Raw genomic sequence first — 22,118 nt, 5'->3', positions numbered from 1 at the left:
TTAAGTGAACGTATCTATTTTTTATTATGAAACATTAAAGTTTGACACACTGCTTCATTTGCTTTTTTAAAATCTATTATCTGACTTAAACCTATTCAGCAAAAATGCCAATAAATTATATAAATCATAGCTTGGGTACTTTTAAAACTAGGAACATAATATGTTTTATGATAAACAATAATACTAAATCTGAGTTGTATGAACTGTCAACTTGAAATTTGTTTTAGATGTTTAGCTTAAAACAAAAATAAAACCAATCACATTAATACACTGTGGCAAAAGTTTCTCAGCAATGCCCTCCACATCACTGTGTCAGCATCCTTCAGCTTCTTTGCTGAGGTATGGAATGCAGCCATATGTGGGTGTCAAGGCACTCATTCTAAACTGTCCTATCCTGCACATCTTAGATATCACATTAGATGGAGGGCTGATATGCACTAACCCCCAGCCCAGGCAATCTTGCTTTTAAATAAACTAATTTCTTCAAAAGAAAATCATCAACTAAACTCAAATGCTGAATTTAGAAATAATAATTCCAATTCAACATATTCCATCAAATGTGTTAGCAGTTAAGTCACAAATTTTGAAAAGTGAACAACCAATGAACTAAGGCAAATAGCATTGCCACCACATGCCTTAAAATGGTATATTTTTGGTGTTTGAAGCTCTTTGAAAGTTATATATTGGGACGGTTAAGATGGATTTAAATAAAAGATGTGTGTTCTACATAAATTTAGTTTTAAGGTTTTCAACATGGGTGGCAATATTACAAAAATATATCAATAGTCTTAATAGTGAATATTTTCCACTTGGTTTCTAAATCTTTATTTTCTGTGGAGGTAAACCAAAGTTTAGATTCCATCTTCAAAGTTACAATATAATCTCTATTGTTCCTAGAGATTTTAAAGCTAGATATGATCTAGGTCCTTGCTAGGATCTTCACTTTCATCATCCTCATCCTCTTGGTCTCCAGATTCAAGTTCATCCTCTTCTTCAACCTAAAGGAAAAAGGCTCATTTAATATTGTGAAAATTTGCTCATGTCACATTCAACATTTAACTATATATATATATATATATATATATATATATATATATATATATATTATTATTATTATTTTGAGACAGAGTTTCGATCTTGTTGCCCAGGCTGGAGTGCAATGGCATGATCTCAGCTCACTGCAACCTCTGCCTACGAGGTTCCAGGGATTCTCCTGCCTCAGCCTCCTGAGTAGCTGGGATTACAAGTACCCACCACCAAGCCCTGCTAATTTTTGAATTTTTAGTAGAGATAGGGTTTCACCATGTTGGCCAGGCTGGTCTCGAACACCTGATCTCAGGCAATCTGCCTGTCTCAGTGCTGGGATTACAGGTGTGAGCACTGCACTTGGACAAATTTTGTATTCTAGTAACTACAGTAGAATATACCATCTGATTTCTTTGATCTGATTCCCAAGGCTCTCTGTCATTTCTAATATGAATGAGATATTATAAGTTAGCTTTGTTGATAAATGGCTATACCACTTTATACACAAATCTGAACCAAACATGGCAAAAAATAATGATACATTTGGGTGACAACAGTCTTGTTACCACATGAACAATCAAATGAATTCACTTTCTAGGCTCAAGGTCCAAAAGAAAATAGTTTATAAGTACTGAAAACTGAACCTAATATGTGTCTTAAGTAAATTCAATGAACACAGCGAACACAGTGTAGATGATACCATATTCATGAACCCACATATCCATTCCTATAATATAGCACAACTTTTCCATGTTACATTAAAAATCTTTCAAATGCATTACATTAAAACATAATACAAATCATTTTTGAAGACATTTTAATCTTACTGGATGACCAAGATCCTTGAGTTTATTCTTCAGTGACAGTATTTTCTGATCTTGATCGGCCAAGAGCACCAAGAGATCATCCTGTTCTTTTTTAGAATCTGTAATTTCCAACTCTAGTTTGTCTTTCTCAGTTTGTAAAATGGCAATGGTACTATTAGATGAATCCAGCTGCTCTTTAATGGCAGTTCTTTCCTCAGACAGAGCTTTAATTTCATTCTAGGAAAAGAAAGGTGAAAGGCAGGAATCTAAAATTAGTATTCACTTTCCTAGAGTTTTTAACAAATAGTTTTTTTCTATGACAAATCACTGTACTTGTTCAACCTAAAGAATTTAGGGGTGGGGGTTAAGGGTACAGAAGCAACATGAGAATTTGTTAGACTGTTCATCGAAAGTGGTTATTGCAAAAAAATAAGTTTAACATCCAAAAAATAGTTTTAGTTAGCTATTCCTCAAAAGAACCTTTAAGAGCTATAAAAAAAGCATTATCATTTCAGATAATCAGAAGAGTAAACAGAAACACAAAGCATTTTACAGCACAAGTCTAATTAACACCAGAATTTTAGAACTCAAAGCTCAAGTTAAAAAAATATTTTTTATCCCAACCTCAAGCATACAATTAAATTAAAAGAAAATAGCTTCAAATAAAATCTATGGTTTAAAAATAAAATAATTTGGCCACAAAAAGCACAATTATATATTATTTTCCTTATTTTCACTAATGTGACCTCATTTCTTTCTTCATGCTATTTATTCTGATGTCTCTGTCACACAATAATATGCTGGCAGGATTTAATGTGTCTATGTTCCACAGCGTACGGAAAGACTACATGTGGCTTGTGTATTAGCAAAATTTGTACTCCTTGTTTTGTTATTGTGATTAGATATTGATCTTAAAAAAGAAAACACAGGCCAGGTGTGATGGCTCACGCCTTTGGGAGGCCAAGGTGGGTATCACCTGAAGTTAGGAGTTTAAGACCAGCCTGGCCAACAAGGTGAAACTCTATCTCTACTAAAAGTACAAAAATTAGCTAGGCATGGTGGTGGGCGCCTGTAGTCCCAGCTACTCAGGAGGCTGAGGTTGCAGTGAGTCAAGATCGCGCCATTGCACTCCAGCCTGGGCGACAAGAGTGAGACTCTGTCTCAAAAATAAATAAAATAACAAATATTTTCAATAAATTTTACTTTTATAGTACATGCATATACATGCTTATCTTATATATTCAGTATTATTATTTGAAATAGTATTTTAAAAACTTCATTTCTAGCCAGGTGCGGTGGCTTACGCCTGTAATCCCAGCACTTTGGGAGGTCAAGGTGGGCAGATCACAAGATCAAGAGATTGAGACCATCTTGGCCAACATGGTGAAACCCTGTCTCTACTAAAAATACAAAAATTAGGTGGGTGTGGTGGTGCACACCTGTAGTCCCAGATACTGAGGAGGCTGAGGCAGAGAATCACTTGAACACGGGAGGTGGAGGTCGCAGTGAGCTGAGATTGTGCCACTGCACCCCAGCCTGATGACAGAGCAAGCCTCTGTCTCAAAAACAAAAACAAAAAACTTCATTTCTGCCATGTTAAATCATCAATGTAGGAGAGAAAATGTTGTGAGATAAAATTATACATCATTAGCTTTCTTCATAAATCTAAGAATTTGAAAGATACATAACATTTCCTAGCGTTCATTTCATGTTATATGCAGTAAATAAAAGCTGCACCAAAACCCAACCTTCAACTCTTTAGTCTCTTGTAATAATGCTGACAGTCTTCCTTCTACATCAGTAGTTTTGGTGGCTATTACAGTCTCGCTCTCTCCTTGTACCTCAGCTGATTTTGCCTGAAATTAGAAATTGGGAAAAAAAAGATGTTTCTTAAACATTACAATCAATATGAACTCCCAAAGTGGTTATTTTCTTGCCATTTCGAGATTTTGCTTTCAGTAACAGAGAATATAATTCCTTAAGCATTTACGTGCAACAAAGTGCTCTCCACTGTCAGATGAGCTGTTCCTACATGGAACAGCATCAAATCTTATAAGAGTATGAGGAAGGCAGGGCAAAGGTGTCTCAAGGCAAGTAAGCCCAGAAAAGTAATCGGCAAGGCAGCTGTAAGGTAACTGTAACACAGTATTTAATAAACACAGACTATTTTTCAAAGACCCTCCTTCATAGATTTCCTATAAGTTAAGTCCATACTATCATCCTAGATAGACAGGTAGATAAATTGAGCCAAATGTCACTATTAGTGAAATGCCAATCTTTTCTCAAGTGGTAGAGGAGCACTCCTGAATAACAGTTTTTCAGTCTTTCCTTGTCTTTTTAAAAAAAACACTAGGAAATGGGGTGTTGACACAATAAATATCTAAAACAGTGGAAGTAGCTTTTGAACTGTGTAATGGGTAGAGACTGGAAGAGTTTTGAGGTGCATGGTTGACAAAGACTGCATTACCTTGAAGAGACTGTCGGTAGAGATATGGACATGAAGCAATTCTGGTGAGAGCTCAGAAAGAAAAGAGCGGAGTTACAGAGAAGTTTCATGGCCATGGTGAGAAGAAGAATGCTGGCAGAAATATGAATGTTTGATTTTGGTGAGGTCTCAGATGAAAACTAGGAATATGTTACTGGGAATTGGAGGAAAGGCAATCCTTGTTATAAAGTGGCAAATAACTTGGCCAAATAGTGTTTTGTGGAAAGCAGAACTTGTAAATGATGAACTTGGATATTTTGCTAGGGTTTCTAAATAAAGCGGTGGAGTGTGGCCTGGTTTCTGCTTGTTGCTTAAAGTAAAATGTGAGAGAAGACAGATAAATTGAAGAAGGAATTGCTAAGCAAAAAAGAATCAGAATTAGAAGATTTGGAAAATTCTTAGTCTACCTATATTGCAAAAGTATGAGAAAGCATGCTCGGGAGAAAACAACAAGGGTTTTTGATAATTTTATGATAGCAGAAAAGCTGCCAGCTTGAACTGAAGGGACAGAAATAGAATGTAATACCAGCAAAATAAACTATTAAGTAATTGAATAAACTAATCTGGTGAGTCTGACTATAAAATGACTGCCACCATGGACAAGAAGCCTATGTTAGCAGAACACCAGCTAATAAGTAATCTAAAGAGAAGGTGCTTTCTGATGAATTTGTTTATTTTCACTGTGGCTAAGAAATAATACATCAACCTTGTGTTTACTATCTTCCAGAAGGAAAAAAAGAGAAAACTTACAAATGCTTCTGTTTTCTGTAACAGTTCCTGCTTTTCTGTCTGTAGTTTGGTGATCTCCACAGATTGTGAGTTTAACTGAGACTTTAAAGTTGCCAGTTCCTAAGAGGCAAAAATAGTTGAGTCATAACATTAAATGGTATTAATTTATCAAGGAAATATTTATAGGGAGACATTTAAAAAAGTGATTCACAATTCCTAGTTTTGAAATCTAACTCTAAAGAACTATTCTTGAGCTTTGGGTTCAAGATGGAAAATTCAACACATTCATTTACCTCTGCTCCCTCCTGAAATCCCATGTTAAAAAAAAATCACAAAGAGAGGAAGGGAGGGGGGAAGGAAGAAGGAAAGGAAGAATGGGAGAGAGACAGGAAGAAACCTATAAAAGAGAATAAGAGAAGAGAGCAATATAATTGGGGAATTTGAGAAAGCAAGTAACAGTGGTAACTAACTCAGCACACCTGAGAAAGCTGAAAGCTAGGATGACCAAAGAGAAAGTTAAGCTATTACCTGCTTAAAATGAATGCATTAACTACCAGAAAGTTGGGGAACTGGTATCACTAGATACCTCTGGAAGCACAGATAAAAATAAGGTTAAAAACTGCAGCACTGGTTAAAAGACTATTTAAGAAACAGATCATCAGATCCCTGTCTCAATCTTATGATCAGGCAACCGTTCCTCCTGTGTTGGCTGAAGACTTGAGGTTTATTATGTGGCTGGGACAAGACATCTTTAGATTAGGGACCACCAAACATAGATGAAAGCAGTAGTACTCTAATGAAAATCAGAGTATTAATTGAACATTTTTATTAATGCTGAAATTTCCAAACTTCTCACCCTCTCCTCCCCCCAAAAAAAGTACAGAAAGAGAAAGGCAATTAAAACAATGGCACTCAGCCAGGAGTAATTTCTCCCCACATCCTGGTCGAGGACATTTGGTAGTGTCTGAAGACACTGAGTAAGTGGTGGGACAATGGCAAGTAAAAGGCTCTTTTCTTTTGGTTCTCTTTAAAATTTCTATCCTGTACTTTTGTGGCTTTTCTAAATTAATTTTTTAAAAGTTATTAAAATGAGTTATATTTAGTTTTCTGTATATAGTATTTTACTATATATGATAAAAAACAAAACTGTCACTTAAAAATATACATTTTTTTAACGACCTAAAGCTTACAAAAGTAAACCAACTGGAGAAAGTAAAAATATTAAACGGCAATTCTCCTTTTATAAAATATCTCATTAAGGTTTCACTGGGAAACAATTCGTTTATTTTTACTTAGGATTTACAAACTAAGGCTATACATTAGTAACTTAATTCCCTTTAATTTTGATACAGTTCTTATTAAGTAGACTTAATAAAACCAAAACAGCATAATTTTCCCACACAAATAAAACACTGTGAACAAATACTGGAGACCTGAAAATCCTCAATGGTAAGTGATTCTTTTTCAAAAAAGGTCAGATTTTTAGAATCTACTCTGAAGTATATGGACATTATCAAAATAAGACAACATTTCTCTATGTTCAGTCATTTCTCTTTCAAAGCAGCCATATCATCGGGCTAGGACCAGTTGATTAGTGGAGGGAGAAGTCAGTCAGTCAGTCATAGGTTAGTAAGAATGGTCACTTTTTTAGTATTGCTTGGATTTAAAACAAAAAAGAAGTATGCATTTCTTTTATAATAAAAAAGGAAGGAGGGAAAGAAGAGAAGAAAAAAAAAAACCATAAACCCAGAACCTGTTTGGGGATAATATACTAATGAGCAATCTGATACTTTTCTAGAGTTTTCTTCCAATTTGCTACATTATTTAATTGTAAGTGTAAATAGTTCTTTTCTCTTTTTTGATTCTTTGCTTGAACAATACATTAAATTTTCTCATTGGATAAAGGTAAATCTGTATGATCTAGTTTAATAGGAATTTATAAATACTATAAGCAAGTAGAAAAAAGTTTAATTTGCTTTTCTAGATGTTATAAATTACCACTGCAGAAAAAGTTTATTTTGCTTTTTAGCTGGGGTCATTTAATTGAGATATACATAAGTTTACCTTTTGCTTTTCTCTTTTCCAATTCTAAAATTCAATATTTTCTAGACAAAACAGTTTAAAAACCCCATACACGAGAAAAAATTTTTGCAGCCTACCCATCTGACAAAGGGCTGATATCCAGAATTTACAACGAGCTAAAAAAGATTTACAAGAAAAAAACAAACAAGCCCATTCAAAAATGGGCGAAGGATATGAACAGATACTTTACAAAAGAAGACATACAAGAGGCCAACAAACATATGAAAAAATGCTCATCATCACTGGTCATTAGAGAAATGCAAATCAAAACTACATTGAGATACCATCTCACGCCAGTTAGAATGGCGATCATTAAAAAATCTGGAGAAAATAGATGCTGGAGAGGATGTGGAGAAATAGGAACACTTTTACACTGTTGGTGGGAGTGTAAATTAGTTCAACCACTGTGGAAAACAGTGTGGCGATTCCTCAAGGACCTAGAAATAGAAATTCCATTTGACCCAGCAATCCCATTACTGGGCATATATCCAAAGGATTATAAATCGTTCTACTATAAGGACACATGCACACGAATGTTCATTGCAGCACAGTTTACAATAGCAAAGACCTGGAACCAACCCAAATGCCCATCGATGATAGACTGGACAGGAAAAATGTGGCACATATACACCATAGAATATTATGCAGCCATTAAAAATGAGGAGTTCGCGTCCTTTGTAGGGACATGGATGAACCTGGAAACCATCATTCTCAGCAAACTGACACAAGAACACAAAACCAAACACCACATGTTCTCACTCATAGGAGGGTGTTGAACAAGGAGAACACATGGACACAGGGAGGGGAGCACTATACACGGGGGTCTGTTGCGGAGGAGTCGGGGGGACAGCGGCGGGGGGAGTTGGGGAGGGATAGCATGGGGAGAAATGCCAGATATGGGTGAGGGGGAGGGAGGCAGCAAATCACACTGCCATGAATGCACCTATGCAACAACTTTGCATGTTTTTCACATGTACCCCAAAACCTAAAATGCAATAAAAAAAACAAAAACAAAAACAAAAACAAAAAATAAATAAATAAATAAAAATAAAAAATAAAAATAAAAACCCCATACACTTAGTCAAGCAATTATCACGGTATATGAAACTTAGGCATAAGACTTTACATTTTCATATTTGCAACTTATAAATTTAAATTTTTCCTTGTTAGTTCACTGATAATATGGGTGAGATGCTGAGATTTAAAAAAAAAAAAACCTCTAAAAACTGAGAACACAATATAAAGCAAAATGCCATTACCATATAAATAGAAACAGCTTCTAGATTTTCAAATGGTTGTCTTACTTAAATTTTACTTACATCTGATAATACAGTTCTAGATTTGTGAAACTAAAGGCCTGTTATTCTATTATAATTAAAACATGACAAAGTAGAAATGGATCAAAGTGAAAAATTACCTGTTTTAATTCTGCAACTTCTTCAAAATCTCTAGCTGAAGCGATTGCTGAAGACTGTTCATTTGTGCCAGATGTTTGGGAAGATTTCTACAAATAGCACAGAAATAAACTATAAAACATATTCAGTCTAAGGAGATGAGAAAAAAAACCAAAACAGAACTGTATACATATAATCTATATCATATATGTGCTTACCAAAAAATTTGCATCAACATTTTAATTTTTATGTCCAAGATAAAATTTCAACACAGCACATATTATCTATAACTTTTTCATGGCTAAAAATCTATTTGTTTTTTACCAAGCAATTTATTAAACCTAAGCATTTACCTGCAATCATATGGAGAAAGAGCATAAAAGCAGACATTACATAATTGCCATGTTTTAGAAGAGTATTTCACTTAAATCTTACAACAATAAACTAAACATTACCACTACCATTTCATAGATTAGGAAACAAGTTTAAAGAGGTTTACTAAATTGCTTAAATTCAATGAGCCAGGAAGTATTGAAGCTTAAACAGTTTGACTCCAAAGTTTATCCTGTGGACTCCTTTTTTTTTTTTTTTGGAGACAGAATCTCCCTCTGTCACCCAGGCTGGGGTGCAATGGTGTGATCTCAGCTCACTGCAACCTCTGCCTCCCGGGTTCGAGACATTCTCCTGCCTCAGCCTCCCTAGTAGCTGGGACTACAGGAGTCCGCCATGAAGACTGGCTAATTTTTGTATTTTTAGTAAAGACAGGGTTTTGCCATGTTAGCCAGGCCAGTCTCGAACTCCTGATCTCAAGTGTTCCGCCCACCTCAGCCTCCCAAAGTGCTGGGATTACAGGCGTGAGCCACTGTGCCTGGCCCATCCTGTAAAACCTTAACATGATATCTGGCTTAAGAGATTCCAGAAAAAAAAAAAATAGGCAGGATAATGAGAATCACTCTTGAACTCTTAAATTTTTAAATATTTACTTACCAAATTTTCAATCACAGAGTCCTTTTCAGTCAGCTGGCTTTGTAAAATTTCCTGATTACGTTTTAATTCTTCAATTTCTTCTCGCAATCTACTAATTTCTTCTGGCTGAATGCCATTCATCTGAGCCCCCTCACTGTAAGAACCTTGATGCTGATTGTCTTTTCCTGTTAGACAGGTGTAACATTTTAAAAGCCAACGGGAAACTTAAGTTTTTCAATTTTTAACTAGAAGATTCAAATATATAATTTTCTTAATTCAATTACTTTGGCACCACTTTTGCAATCACATTTCATCTTTGCAGGATGGTGTATTGATAAAAATAGTGAACTGATAATATTTTCCAGATTTCTGGGAGAAAAAACAGCACAGTCTTGACTAAACTGCATGGTCAGGTGATCTATGATTAAGAAATACAGTAATTTTAACTCCAATTCTGTCAATTGAATATGAGAAAATAAAATCCCTTTAAAAATTCTTCACAAGCATCAGAGGAAATACTATTTACAAGCAGTGGAACACTTGCCATTTGCCAGGCACAACTTAAAGTTTTCATTTATTATTTCATTTAGTTCTCAAATGTTACTACCATCTTCATTTTGCAGAAGAGGAAACTATTACAAACTCACCTGGTGGGCTTGTAATAGTTACTGATTCCTGTACCTAATCCCAGATTAATTAAATCAGAAACACTATTGTGGTAGCAGCATTGGTATTTTTTTTAAAAAGCATCTCAGGAGATTCTAACATGCAGCCAGGGTTGAAAAATCAATGGGCCAGATAAACAGGTAGCAAGAAGCTTAGACTTCAGTCTCTAAAGGTCCAGTCTTAACTACTCTTAACTATCATACTATTTTGCTTTAAACTCTGATTTACATTTTTGTCACCATGATTAAGGTTAGAAAAATACTAGTCCACAAAAAGAATCTTACTTGGTCTATTTCTTGAGGAAAGAATGACCTGGGTGCTACCATAGTGATGGTCCAGCTATACTTACCTAGCTGTATTTTAAGAAGATTATACTGGTCCTTGTGCTGCTGGATCTGAGATACTTGCTGTGTGACTGCCGTCTGGAGCTGTTCATTTTGACATTTTAATGTAGAAACCTGCTGCCTTAATTCCTCAAGTTGCAGATCCTGTGAAACAAATATAATTCATGTGTTTTAAATTCATACTAGTTAGCATTAAGAAGGTGAACAAATTTTTAAAATTAGAGGTCATTTTGGGACAGTATGTTAAAGTACTCAACACTTCCAAAATCATTCAATAATTAAGCACCTTGATGTGTCAATATATCCGTCAAGGCCAATTAACATGCAGTGCAGCAGAACTACCAGATTTCAAGGAAGGCTCCACTAATAAACACCCTGGCACAGCCTGCAATCTTGCTGCAATTATGGTGAGAATAAAATGAAAAAACTCCATTTTATGGTCATGAAACCATTTAAAAATTTATATCAAACTATTTAAGAAATTTAGTATATGTATGTATACATATGCATCTGTATATTTTTAATATTAAAGACAATGAGAAAATATAGGAAACTGAAAAAAGAGCTTCTTTCTAACTCTTACCATCATAATAAAACTACAGTTGGAATTTGATGTATTTATTTATTTTCTTCTAATTTGGTCCCAATCCATGTTTTAAAAATTTGCCATAATTGGTCCAAATATAATTCTGTAGCCTTTAATTTACTTACCGTTCTATCATAATTTCCCCATATTGCTACATAGTTTCAACCCATAATTTTTAATCCTAACTATCTGATTAAGTAAATGCAATACAATTTATATTCAATGTTTTTGAGCTAAAGTGACAAATTTCATTACAATAAATATTTTAGTCCATATAATTGTTTTCCTGAATTTTGAAGAATTTCCTAAGGATGAATTATGAAATGTCATTCAAAGGATATAAACATTTTATAGCTCTAGATGCTTGTGGCCTAATGCCAAATAGCATTTTAAATGGTGAGACTATTTAAAATGAACATTTATAAAGAAAAGTCATTAGAGTAACTGTGTCAAATCACTCTTTTTTTTCTGCCAAATCAACTGTATTTGTAGCCCCAAATACAGACTCTACATCACATTCCAATTATTTGTTCTTCCACTGTTCCAAAGACACTATTACATTTTACCAACTGGAAATGTCTCCATATATGTACCCAGATATAGATGAAATCCTAATAACCATGGGTAGTTTGATGATTCAGATTTTACCAACCTAAGATTATAATTTATTGATTTACTTATAAAATGAAAAGATTAGAATTAATGCTAAATATGCCACAATGTTTTCATTCTTTTTTAAAATTTTAATCTCAGTAGGCCGGGCGCAGTGGCTCGCTCTTGTAATCTCAGCACTTCGGGAGGCTGAGGTAGGAGGATCACTTAAGGTCAGGAGACCGAGACCAGCCAACATGGTGAAACCTCATCTCTACTAAAAATATAAAAATTAGCCAGTGTGGTGGCACATGCCCATAATCCCAGCTACTTGGGAGGTTGAAGTACAAGAATTGCTTGAACCTGAGAGGCAGAGGTTGCAGTGAGTTGAAATTACGCCACTGCACTCCAGCCTGGGTGACAAAATCAAGGCTCTATTTTTTTTTTTAACTTTTTTTTTAAAATTATATATTTTATTATTTTTTTTTATTACAAAGATGGGGTTTCACCATTATGACTAGGATGGTTTTGAACTCCTGACCTTGGGTGATCCACGCACCTCGGCCTCCCAAAGTGCTAGGATTACAGGCGTGAACCACCACACCTGGCTTTTTTTGAAACTTTTAAACCTCACAAAAGACTCTGTCAAAAAAACAAAAAAAACACTAATCTCAGTAATACAGATTGTAGGGAAGAAAATAAGATATAGGCAGTTATTAATTTAAAAGGTTCTATATATGCTTTTACTTGTCACACCTGCCATAAACTGTGCACAATTAGCAGGCAGGTGTGGACAGCAGTAGAGAGAAAGGGATGAATCTGTCCCACAGCGTCTGCCACTATTGTATTTTTTTATGACATTGGAATTTTAACAACATTAGTAACCTCATTTTTCAGCATTTTCTAGAATCAAGGTAAATACCATAAGAAATTGAGTGAGAGTAAAAGTAAAGAAAACATTTTGAAGGAATGTAATGAAAGGCTTAGGGTACTCAACACAACTCAAGGAATGAAAGTTCACCGGTATCCTGGAAATAAAATGTCAACTGATGATTCCGCAAATGTAGTTTCATCTTTATCCACTCATCATTATCTAATAAATCAGTTGCATGGTGCTTAGCACATTAAGCACTCTGTTTGTTGAATACTCAGATGCTTTAAAAAATAATGAGTTTTGCTTTCTATATCCTCTTTCATTTCAAATGCCAGAAAACATTCTTCCTTAAAGCACAAAGTGCCTATTGGTAATCAGAGGGTATATACAATTCATTAGTACTTACTTGCTCTCGAATCATATTTTTGTAGTGAGTCACAATATTGTCATGCTGTTCTAATGTTTTCTTCACCTCTTCTTCTTTTTTATCTTCTTCACTGGACTTATAAATAGCCTTAGTTATAACACCTGTAAAAGAAAGCTTATTCAAAATTTATTTTAAACATTTTAAATACTAACTTACTATTAAGATTTAGTAAAATATATAACCTAACTCCATGATAGGTAAGAAATAATCTCAATCTTACTGAAAGTCATATGTCCTTCAATGAGCTATAGATCGAGCTAGGAAAAAAATACACCTTTAGAGTTCTCATATAACCTGCATGTATCCAGAATATACATGTACAATATAAACTTAATTACTTTCCATCATATATCAATATAAATACTCAGTCTTACCTTCAAGTTCCTTTACCAGCTTTGTAAACTCATGATCAAATATCATGTATTCTGGACTGGGAAAGTTTGGCTGGGGTTTCTGAGACGCTCTGGAATATAACTCATGTTTGCTAATAAATCCTAGTTTCTCTATGAAATTCTCTTTGCCAATCCTCTTTTCTATTAGTTGTTTTAGTTTCTCTCTGTGGAGATAAATATATTGAGATGCTTAAAAAAAATAAACAAAAACAAAACATAAAAGTTTGGTCTACATAATACTTTGACATAAAAAATGCATCATTATCTCTTGATGCCAATAGTCATCTTCCCCTTACTTACTTCATGTAGCTCTCAAGTGAGTTATCATTGAAGTAAATCGAAATGCCCAACAAAAGGGCACATAAGCCTTGGACCAACTGTTCTTCTTCTCCAAGATTTTCTGCAATTTGTCCTGTAAGCTGAAATCTTTGTTAAGGAGGCTAAGGATTCATACTATCTAGAATATTTTGCAATTTGAATTTGACATACATTAATACTTCATATAGGGAGTTCCCATAAGAAATTCCATGTATAGGCTAGACGAAGTGGCTCACGCCTGTAATCCCAGCACTCTGGGAGTCTGAGACGGGTGGATCACCTGAGGTCAGGAGTTTGAGACCAGCCTGGCCAACATGGTGAAACCTCATTTCTACTAAAAACACAAAAATTAGCCAGGCATGGTGGCGGGCGCCTGTAATCCCAGCTACTCAGGAGGTTGAGGCAGGAGAATTGCTTGAACCTGGGAGGTGGAGGTTGCAGTGAGCCGAGATTGCACTACTGCACTCTAGCCTGGGTGACAGATAGAGACTCTGTCTCAAAAAAAAAAAAAAAAAAAAAAAATTCCATATATATTTCAAGCCAGCATAAAACAAACTGCATATACACACACATTAAGCAAGCATCATTATAACCTTAACAGTTTAAAAAGTTCCAATGCAGATAAGATAGTACAGAATTCAAATATTTTGGGCATAGAACTACTTCTAATTGAGAAAGAAAACTAAAAAAGATATAAAGACTTACATGTACATTACTAAATCATAAAGGATACAAATGGAACATTGGCGGAATTGTGAAGAAAATGTGTTACTGCAATGGGACAATTGCTTAGCCAGGTACAAAGCAACATTAACAATCCAACTCTTGTCTGTATTTTGCTTCCCTGCAATAGATAAGTTGGTAGAAATCTTTTCATTTAGTGTACGTTTTTCAAACTTAATATTGCCCTAAGATTCCTCCCATTTGAAGAAAAAGTACTTTAACATCTTATAAGAGATGAGCCAGACATCCAGTTGTAAAAACTGAACAAGAGAACAAATTCTTGTATGCACCAAGGCTTCACTTCCTAAAATGCACAGTGCAGAAATCAGAATTGATTCATGTTCAGAGGCATATACTGGGTTATTTAAAATACCACGTATAAAAACCTTGTCTGCTAAGAAAAAAAAAATTATAGTGTGCAGGCTTTAAAATAATCTATTAATCCCAAGACACTTTACAATATATTTGCCAGGCAAATTTATGATATTTCACTTAGAAGTTTGAAAACAAGTTCCTGATAAAAGGAAAATTCTACTTCCTTAAAAAAAAAAAAAAAATCAAGAAAAAAAATCCCGAATCATTTAGTCAAATTCTGCGATAGAATATATTCTCTAACAATAAATAAACCATACTACAAATTCAACGATAACACACAAGATAATGAGCAATCACAAACATAATCAAGAGGAAGATTTAAATTAGCCAAGTGCCCCAAACCACTAACTACTGCTGCCAAGTATAGTTAATACTGAAAATTAGCATATCCAGCAAAATTAGTTTTCAAAATTTCAATATAATACATTTACATCTCCTAGGTAGAATATTCTCTTAGTTCCTAATATTGACAGTGCCAATATTTATATTCCTATAACGTGTATTAAAAAAAATACTTGTTTGAAATAAAATAATGTGGCTGGGAGCAGTGGCTCACACCTATAATCCCAGCCCTTTGAGAGGCTGAGGCAGGCGGATCACGAGGTCAGGAAATTGAGACTATCCTGGCCAACATAGTGAAACCCCATCTCTATTAAAAATACAAAAAAATAGCTGGGCATTGGTGGCATGTGCCTGTAATCCCAGCTACTTGGGAGGCTGAGGCCGAAGAATTGCTTGAACCTGGCAGTCAGAGGTTGCAATGAGCTGAGATCATGGCACTGCACTACAGACTGGTGACTGAGTGAGAATCTGTCTTAAAAAAGAAATAAAATAATGAAAATCAGAATAGTAATGCATCACTTTGAGGCAATTCTCATAAAATGTACAAAATATAATTCAAAGATCTAGACAAGGAATAAATTTAAAGTAAACATCACTGTGTTCTGAAAAATTTCTACCACCCAGACTGTTCTAATTTCACAAACCTTGATGCCAAGATCTTGACTCTTGTACAATTTATTTTTAGTTATATTTAATATTGAATTAAGTTCAAACAGGACTTCTTCAAATGATTTGTCAAGTAAGCACTGATGCAAATTTAGTTTTTACATGGTGCATTATTTTTACTTTTTCCTGGCCTCTATGTCATTACCATGCCCACAATATATCTTCAAATCATCCATGTAAATTGGAAAGTTAAAAACCAGTCATTCTCAACTGACTATGTACCATAGGAAACTTACAACTACTTGAGTTATAAATGCAAATGTTTTGTTCATCTACCTGGTTATATATAAGTTCATCATTACTTAGAATAACCATTTGCAGGTACCAAATATACACACATTGTGTATATAAGAACATCCTATCAAATCACTGGCTGATGTATGAGTAAAAAAATAGAATAGGATTTAAATCAGAATCTTCTAAAAGTTGGCTTTTGGGGTCTAATTGAAGAATAAGATGAGCAAAGTCAAATATAACCAGTCAGAAGACAGAATGGAACACTCCATTTATTAAAGAAACAAAAAAGATAGAGTATTCAGGAGAGAACCTAATCAAAATGGTATAAAACCTAAACAAGAAAAATTTAAAAACATTCCCAAAGAGCACAAAAACAGACACAAACCAATAAAAAGCCACCATGCTCTTAGATAGGAGACTCAACATCATAAAGATATTAATTCTAAGTTAATTTATAAAAGTAATGTGCCTGTAATCCCAGCACTTTGGGAGGTTGAGGTGGGTTGGATCACCTGAGGTCCCGAATTCAAGGCCAGCCTGACTAACATGATGAAACCCTGCCTCTACTAAAAATACAAAAATTAGCATGCCTATAGTCCCAGCTACTTGGGAGGCTGAGGCAGAAGAATTGCTTGAACCTGGGAGGTGGAGGTTGCAGTGAGCAGAGATCACACCACTGCACTCCAGCCTGGGCAATAGACTGAGATACCATCTTAAAAAAAAAAAAGTTAAATTAAAAATAAATAAATGAACAAAATTAATGTGTCAAATAAAAATTACTATGAGTTTTCTTTTCTTTTTTTTTTTTTTGCTAGTGGAACAAACAACCTGATTCTGAAGATCATATGAAAAAAGTGAGATTAGAGATACTGTAAAAAAAAAAAAAAAAAAGAAAAAGAAAAGAAAAAAAAAGAAAAATAGAGAACACTAGATCATGAACAGGCAGGAATCAAGAGATAGAATACAAAAATCCAGAAAAATGGGTCCATATACAAATGAGAATTTAGCACATGAAAAACGTAGCATATCACCATCAGTGAGTTACAAACAGACTTAAAAGATTTGGGGACAACTAGATAGCTCTCTAGAAAAATATCACTGGATCTGTATCTCATGTAGTTCGCTGAGAAAAACAGAACAAGAATTAAATGCAAAAAACAAAACAAAACAAAAGAGAAAGTATAAGATGAAAATAGAGGCATAAATTCCTTAGAATCTTTTTTGAGGGGAGTAGGGACTGGGTCTCGCTCTGTCTACCAGGCTGGAGTGCAGCAATCATAGCTGATTGAAGCCTTGAACTCCGGGGCTCAAGCGATGCCCCCGCCTCAGCTTCCAAAGTGCTAATATTACAGGTGTGAGCTACCAAGCCTGGCCTAGTAAATTCCTTAAAATCTGAACACAAAAAAAGGCCTTTCTAAGTATGACTTAAAATGCAGAAACCATAAAAGATAAGTCTGATAAAAAAAAAATTCAAAACAAAACACCAAGGTCAAAAGACAAATGACATACCAGAAAAAAAATTCTGTAACTTCCATTAAAAACAAGAGGTAAGTACTTTAATATAAAATTGGTGGAGGATATGAATTAAAAAAAAGTACACACTTCTTTCCAGAGCCCCTAGATTGTGTGAACCATTGAGGAGATCTGAAAAAATCAAAAGGAGGCTAAAATTGTAATTTGAGAACATTCTGGGGGGTAATTAGAAACCACAGATTTTACAGGATAAAAGAGAACTACAAACAAAATATTTGAAGCTGAGGGCTGGGTGTGGTGGCTCATGCCTGTAATCCTAGCACTTTGGGAGGCCAAGGTGGGTGGATCACCTGAGGTAGGAGTTTGACACCAGCCTGGCCAACATGGTGAAACCCTGTTTCTACTAAAAATACAAAAATTAGCCAGGTATGGTGGTGGGTGCCTGTAATCCCAGCTACTTGAGAGGCTGAGGCAGGAGAATCGCTTGAACTTGGAAGGCAGAGGTTGCAGTGAGCTGAGATTGTGCCATTGCACTGCAGCCCAGGCAACAAAAGCGAGACGCCAGCTCAAAAACAAAACAAAACAAAACAAACAAAACAAAACAAAACAAAACAAAACAGAAAAGGGCATGATGGAACTTTCTGGGATTATGAAAATGTTCTATATCTTCTTTTGGGTGGTGGTTACAGAGATGCACTCAAACACCAAAAATTATCACATGAAACACAGAAGGTCTGTGCATTTTATTGTATATAAATTAATACTTAAAAAAAAATCCCTTTTAAATGACTGATACGTATATTTATAAATTCCATAGGCTAAAGCTGCAAAATACATATGTAAGTTATTGACACTTGTTAAATCATGCTCATACACAAAGATACAATTCATAACAAGACCTCATTTATTACTACCTATATTATTCAAGTGAAACCCATGCCCAAACATAGATATTAAGGTACACTCCTTTTCTGCCAAACACTCACACACAAAACAAAACAAAACAAAACAAAACAAAACAAAAATAGCACTTTCCCTGCACACAGCAAAAACTAATCCTTAAATGGTAGTTCTAGCATATAGATTATATTCAGAATAATCCATATTTAATTTAAAATATTTTAAATTACAAAATTATACTTACTATTGTACATTTAAAATAATCTGGTACAAAAGTCATCACCTTCTTTCATATGCTGATTGACTAAAGACAAAATTCTTAACCCTAAATTCTAGTTCCTTTGAAATGGCTTCAGAGAAAATAAATAGGCAAGCTTGGAGAAAAAACACAAAAAAATCAAAACCAAGGAATTCCAGAAAGTGCAAGCAATCCCCAGAAGAAGCATTAAGTATAGATTCAGATTTTCATTCCCACAGTGTTTAGTAACACCACTACAATATCCCATGGAGAAAAACTGGAGAGCCATTTAGGATAGAGATAATTGGCCGACACGCAAAAGTGTGAGTAGAATGTAACTTCAAACAAGCAGTTAAAAAAAAACCAATCAGCAAAACCCAAGACAGAGAAAAAGCTTTGCTGTAAGAGTAAAATGCCTAAGCTTAATCAAGTGATACATACCCGTCTGTCGATCTTATCACCCTGCAAATTATATATTACAAATTATTCATACATATTACTACTTTAGAAAAGTCTAAATCTGGAAAAATCCCTCAAATACTTTTTCATAGTCTCTCTATAGACTCAAGCCAATCATTTGGGACAGGATAGTTCTAATGATACTTCTTTTATACAATAAAACGTTAGAGGATACATTTAGAGGATATATATTTTAGAAGAGAAAGGATAATTTTATAGCACTGTGATTACTTAAGAATGAGGAAGACACCACCATCTTTAGTACTTCTCATCATGCATTCATTGCAATTTCAATGTTAAAGTGAAGTCTGTGGTGATGATGATGAGACAGTTAATTACTGTTTGGCTTTTTAAAAAAACTGTTTTTAACAGATAGTAACATGAGAATGCCAAGTAATAAATAGGTAAAGATATAAAAATTTGGGGTAGTTTTTTAAATCTCTAAGAGATAAGCGGTAAAGACAAAGTAAGCTTTCAATTAAAGTAAACCAGTTTTAAACTTTAACTTCCTTTTCACTACAGTTACTTTTTAAGCTTTCATTTATGATTTCCATGGATGGCACTGATGTTTCTTCAAAAGCTCAAAATGAGGAAAAATTCAACGAGTGTGGAAGAATTAAAAACTAAAGAAGGACACAGCCACATTATTATGGGGAGTGGGTAGGATAACTCTATTGCTAGAGCAGCATACAGAACAATTTTAGATTTAGCTACATTTTTACTCTCCCTGACTCTAAATGTCAGTAATTTTATAGTTTTGCTAAAGCATGAACTGGAACTGTTCAATGGCAAGGTTGGTACATGTGGGCAAATCAGGTAACAGTAAAGTAACATTTCTAAATACCTAGCACCTACTCTTCAATAAAGCTTTTTTGTTCTCATTAAGAGTCCAAGACACGCAAAACTTTTTGTTATGTTTTCCTGCATCTTACTAGGTAAATTATATGCATTGGGACTTGAGGATTTAAGAACTCGCAAACATCAAGGGGATATACTGTATAACTATATGTACAATGGACCACTATTCCACTGTTTCTAGATGATCAACTGCTTTGGGAAGAGAAAGGGAAATACACAGCTATGAACTACATTACTCTATTTCTTCCCATAAACTAACTTGAATTCAGTTACTGAGAAGAAAGAGAAAATTACATGCAAAGAACACTGTAGATAATTTAAAAACAAGACAAAACCCCGTATTTTCATCATGATGCAGACCTTATAACTATTTGGCAAAACTATCCCTACAAGAGTACTTATTGCTTTTTCTCCACAGAACTGTTTCTGGTTACAATGAACTAATAAGCAGAATAAGTCTTCTCTGTCCTTTTTCATCTGCATCTTCTAAAGACACCCTTAAATCCTTGTATCACTGATATTAAAACGTATAGCCAGAACTTTATCCCCTTAGAGAAGTTTCATGCAAAACTTTACCTGTGAAAGGATATTGGTGCACTGTTGTAGTAAAGAAACTGGAGGGTTGCCGATACTTGTAGCAAGTTGAACCCTGAGCAATTGTTCTTTCTGGGTAGCATTTTCTTGCAAAGCATGGGCAAGGGCCACAGCAGCACACCAGTTTGAAAGTGAATCAGTAGAAAACAATCCTCCACATAATAACTGGCCAGCTGAGACTGAATTACCTGTTGCTACAAAGATGGCAGGCAGACAATAAAAATGTATTAGATTTTGATGTAAACCAAATTTTAAATAAATTGTTGTTTTCTGTACACTTAGTGTGAAATGCCATTAAATATAATTATTAAACGTGTTACTTAGCAGTATTAAATATACTTTCAAAATGATAAGAGCCTGCTTTTCAAAGCAAAATGAACAATGAGAAAGTTATCTTGGAAGAAAAGTAACAGAACAAAGAAATACAGGTTGAGGCTGGGCATGGTGGTTCATGCCTGTAAATCCTAGAACTTTGCAAGGCCGAGGTAGGTGGGTCCCTTGAGGTCAGGAGTTGGTGGTGCACTCCTGTAGTCCTAGCTACTCGGGAGGCTAAGGCCTTGATCACTTGAGCCCAGGAGTTTGAGGCTGCAGTGACCTACAATTGTACCACTGCACTCCAAACTGGACAAGAGTGAGATCCTATCTCCAAAAAAAAAAAAAAAAAAAAAATGAAAGAAAAGGAAAAAGAAACACAGGTTGAGTATTCTTATCCAAAAGGCCTGGGACCAGAAGTATTTCAGAAAGAAAATGTGGCATATACACACAATGGGGTACTATTCAGCCATACAAAACAATGAGATCCAGTCATTTACAACAACACAGATGAACCTGGAGATCATTATGTTAAGTGAAATAAGCCAGGTACATAAAGACAAACATTTGTTCTCACAAATAAATGAGAACAAATAAAAATTAGAACTAAATTATTTGTCATCAATGGTAAAAGGTAAAATTTATGTTTATTTGTGGGATCTAAAAATCCAAACAATTGAATTCAAGGACAGAGAGATAAGAAAGATGGTTATCAGAGGCAGGGAAAGGTAGCAGGAAGTTAGGAGGAAGGCAGGGATAATGAGTACAAAAATATTGTTAGAAAGAATGAATAAGACATACCACTTGACTGCACAACAGGGCGATTCTAATAAAAAATGTGTATATTTTATTTATTTATTTTTTTGGGGACAGAGTTTCACTCTGGTTGCGCAGGCTGGAGTACAGTGGTGTGATTTTGGTTCAGAGCAGCCTCGACCTCCCAGGCTCAGGTGATTCTCCCACCTCAGCCTCCCATGTAGCTAGGACTACTGGCGTATGCCACTATGCCTGGCTAAATTTTTTTTTTGTAAGACGGAGCCTCATTCTTGTTGCCCAGGCTGGAATGCAATGGGATGATCTCGGTTCACTGCAACCTCTGCCTCCCGAATTCAAGCAATTCTCCTACCTCAGTCTCCTGAGTAGTTGGGATTACAGGCACCTGCCACCACTCCTGGCTAATTTTTGTTATTTTTAGTAGAGGTGGGGTTCACCATGTTGGCCAGGCTGGTCTTGAACTCCTAACCTCAGATGATCC

General features: G+C 34.9%; 1 protein-coding gene across 3 annotated transcripts in view; it reads right to left on the bottom strand.

Moving 5' to 3' along the window:
• The window catches only part of USO1 (USO1 vesicle transport factor), a 79,053-nt gene continuing 56,935 nt past the window's right edge, over positions 1-22,118 (bottom strand). For 2 of the 3 annotated variants that reach the window (XM_012446932.3, XM_064367954.1), the window contains 13 exons: positions 20,534-20,745; positions 19,082-19,102; positions 14,420-14,530; positions 13,669-13,787; positions 13,351-13,532; positions 12,956-13,077; positions 10,504-10,642; positions 9,510-9,673; positions 8,546-8,632; positions 5,068-5,166; positions 3,581-3,688; positions 1,854-2,069; positions 1-998 (listed from right to left, as the gene is read on the bottom strand). In XM_012446932.3, coding sequence (XP_012302355.2) covers positions 909-998; positions 1,854-2,069; positions 3,581-3,688; positions 5,068-5,166; positions 8,546-8,632; positions 9,510-9,673; positions 10,504-10,642; positions 12,956-13,077; positions 13,351-13,532; positions 13,669-13,787; positions 14,420-14,530; positions 19,082-19,102; positions 20,534-20,745 — 1,670 coding nt within the window. In that variant the 3' untranslated portion in view covers positions 1-908. The remainder of the gene's footprint in view (positions 999-1,853; positions 2,070-3,580; positions 3,689-5,067; positions 5,167-8,545; positions 8,633-9,509; positions 9,674-10,503; positions 10,643-12,955; positions 13,078-13,350; positions 13,533-13,668; positions 13,788-14,419; positions 14,531-19,081; positions 19,103-20,533; positions 20,746-22,118) is intronic. The other variant, XM_012446934.3, reaches the window with a different exon arrangement.

The sequence above is a fragment of the Aotus nancymaae genome, unplaced genomic scaffold, assembly GCF_030222135.1.
Source record: "Aotus nancymaae isolate 86718 unplaced genomic scaffold, 86718_ANA_hifiasm-v0.15.2.pri h1tg000006l, whole genome shotgun sequence".
NCBI lineage: Eukaryota > Metazoa > Chordata > Mammalia > Primates > Aotidae > Aotus > Aotus nancymaae.
The sequence above is the reverse complement of the archived record's forward strand: the minus strand, read 5'-3'. Positions and strand labels throughout refer to the sequence as shown.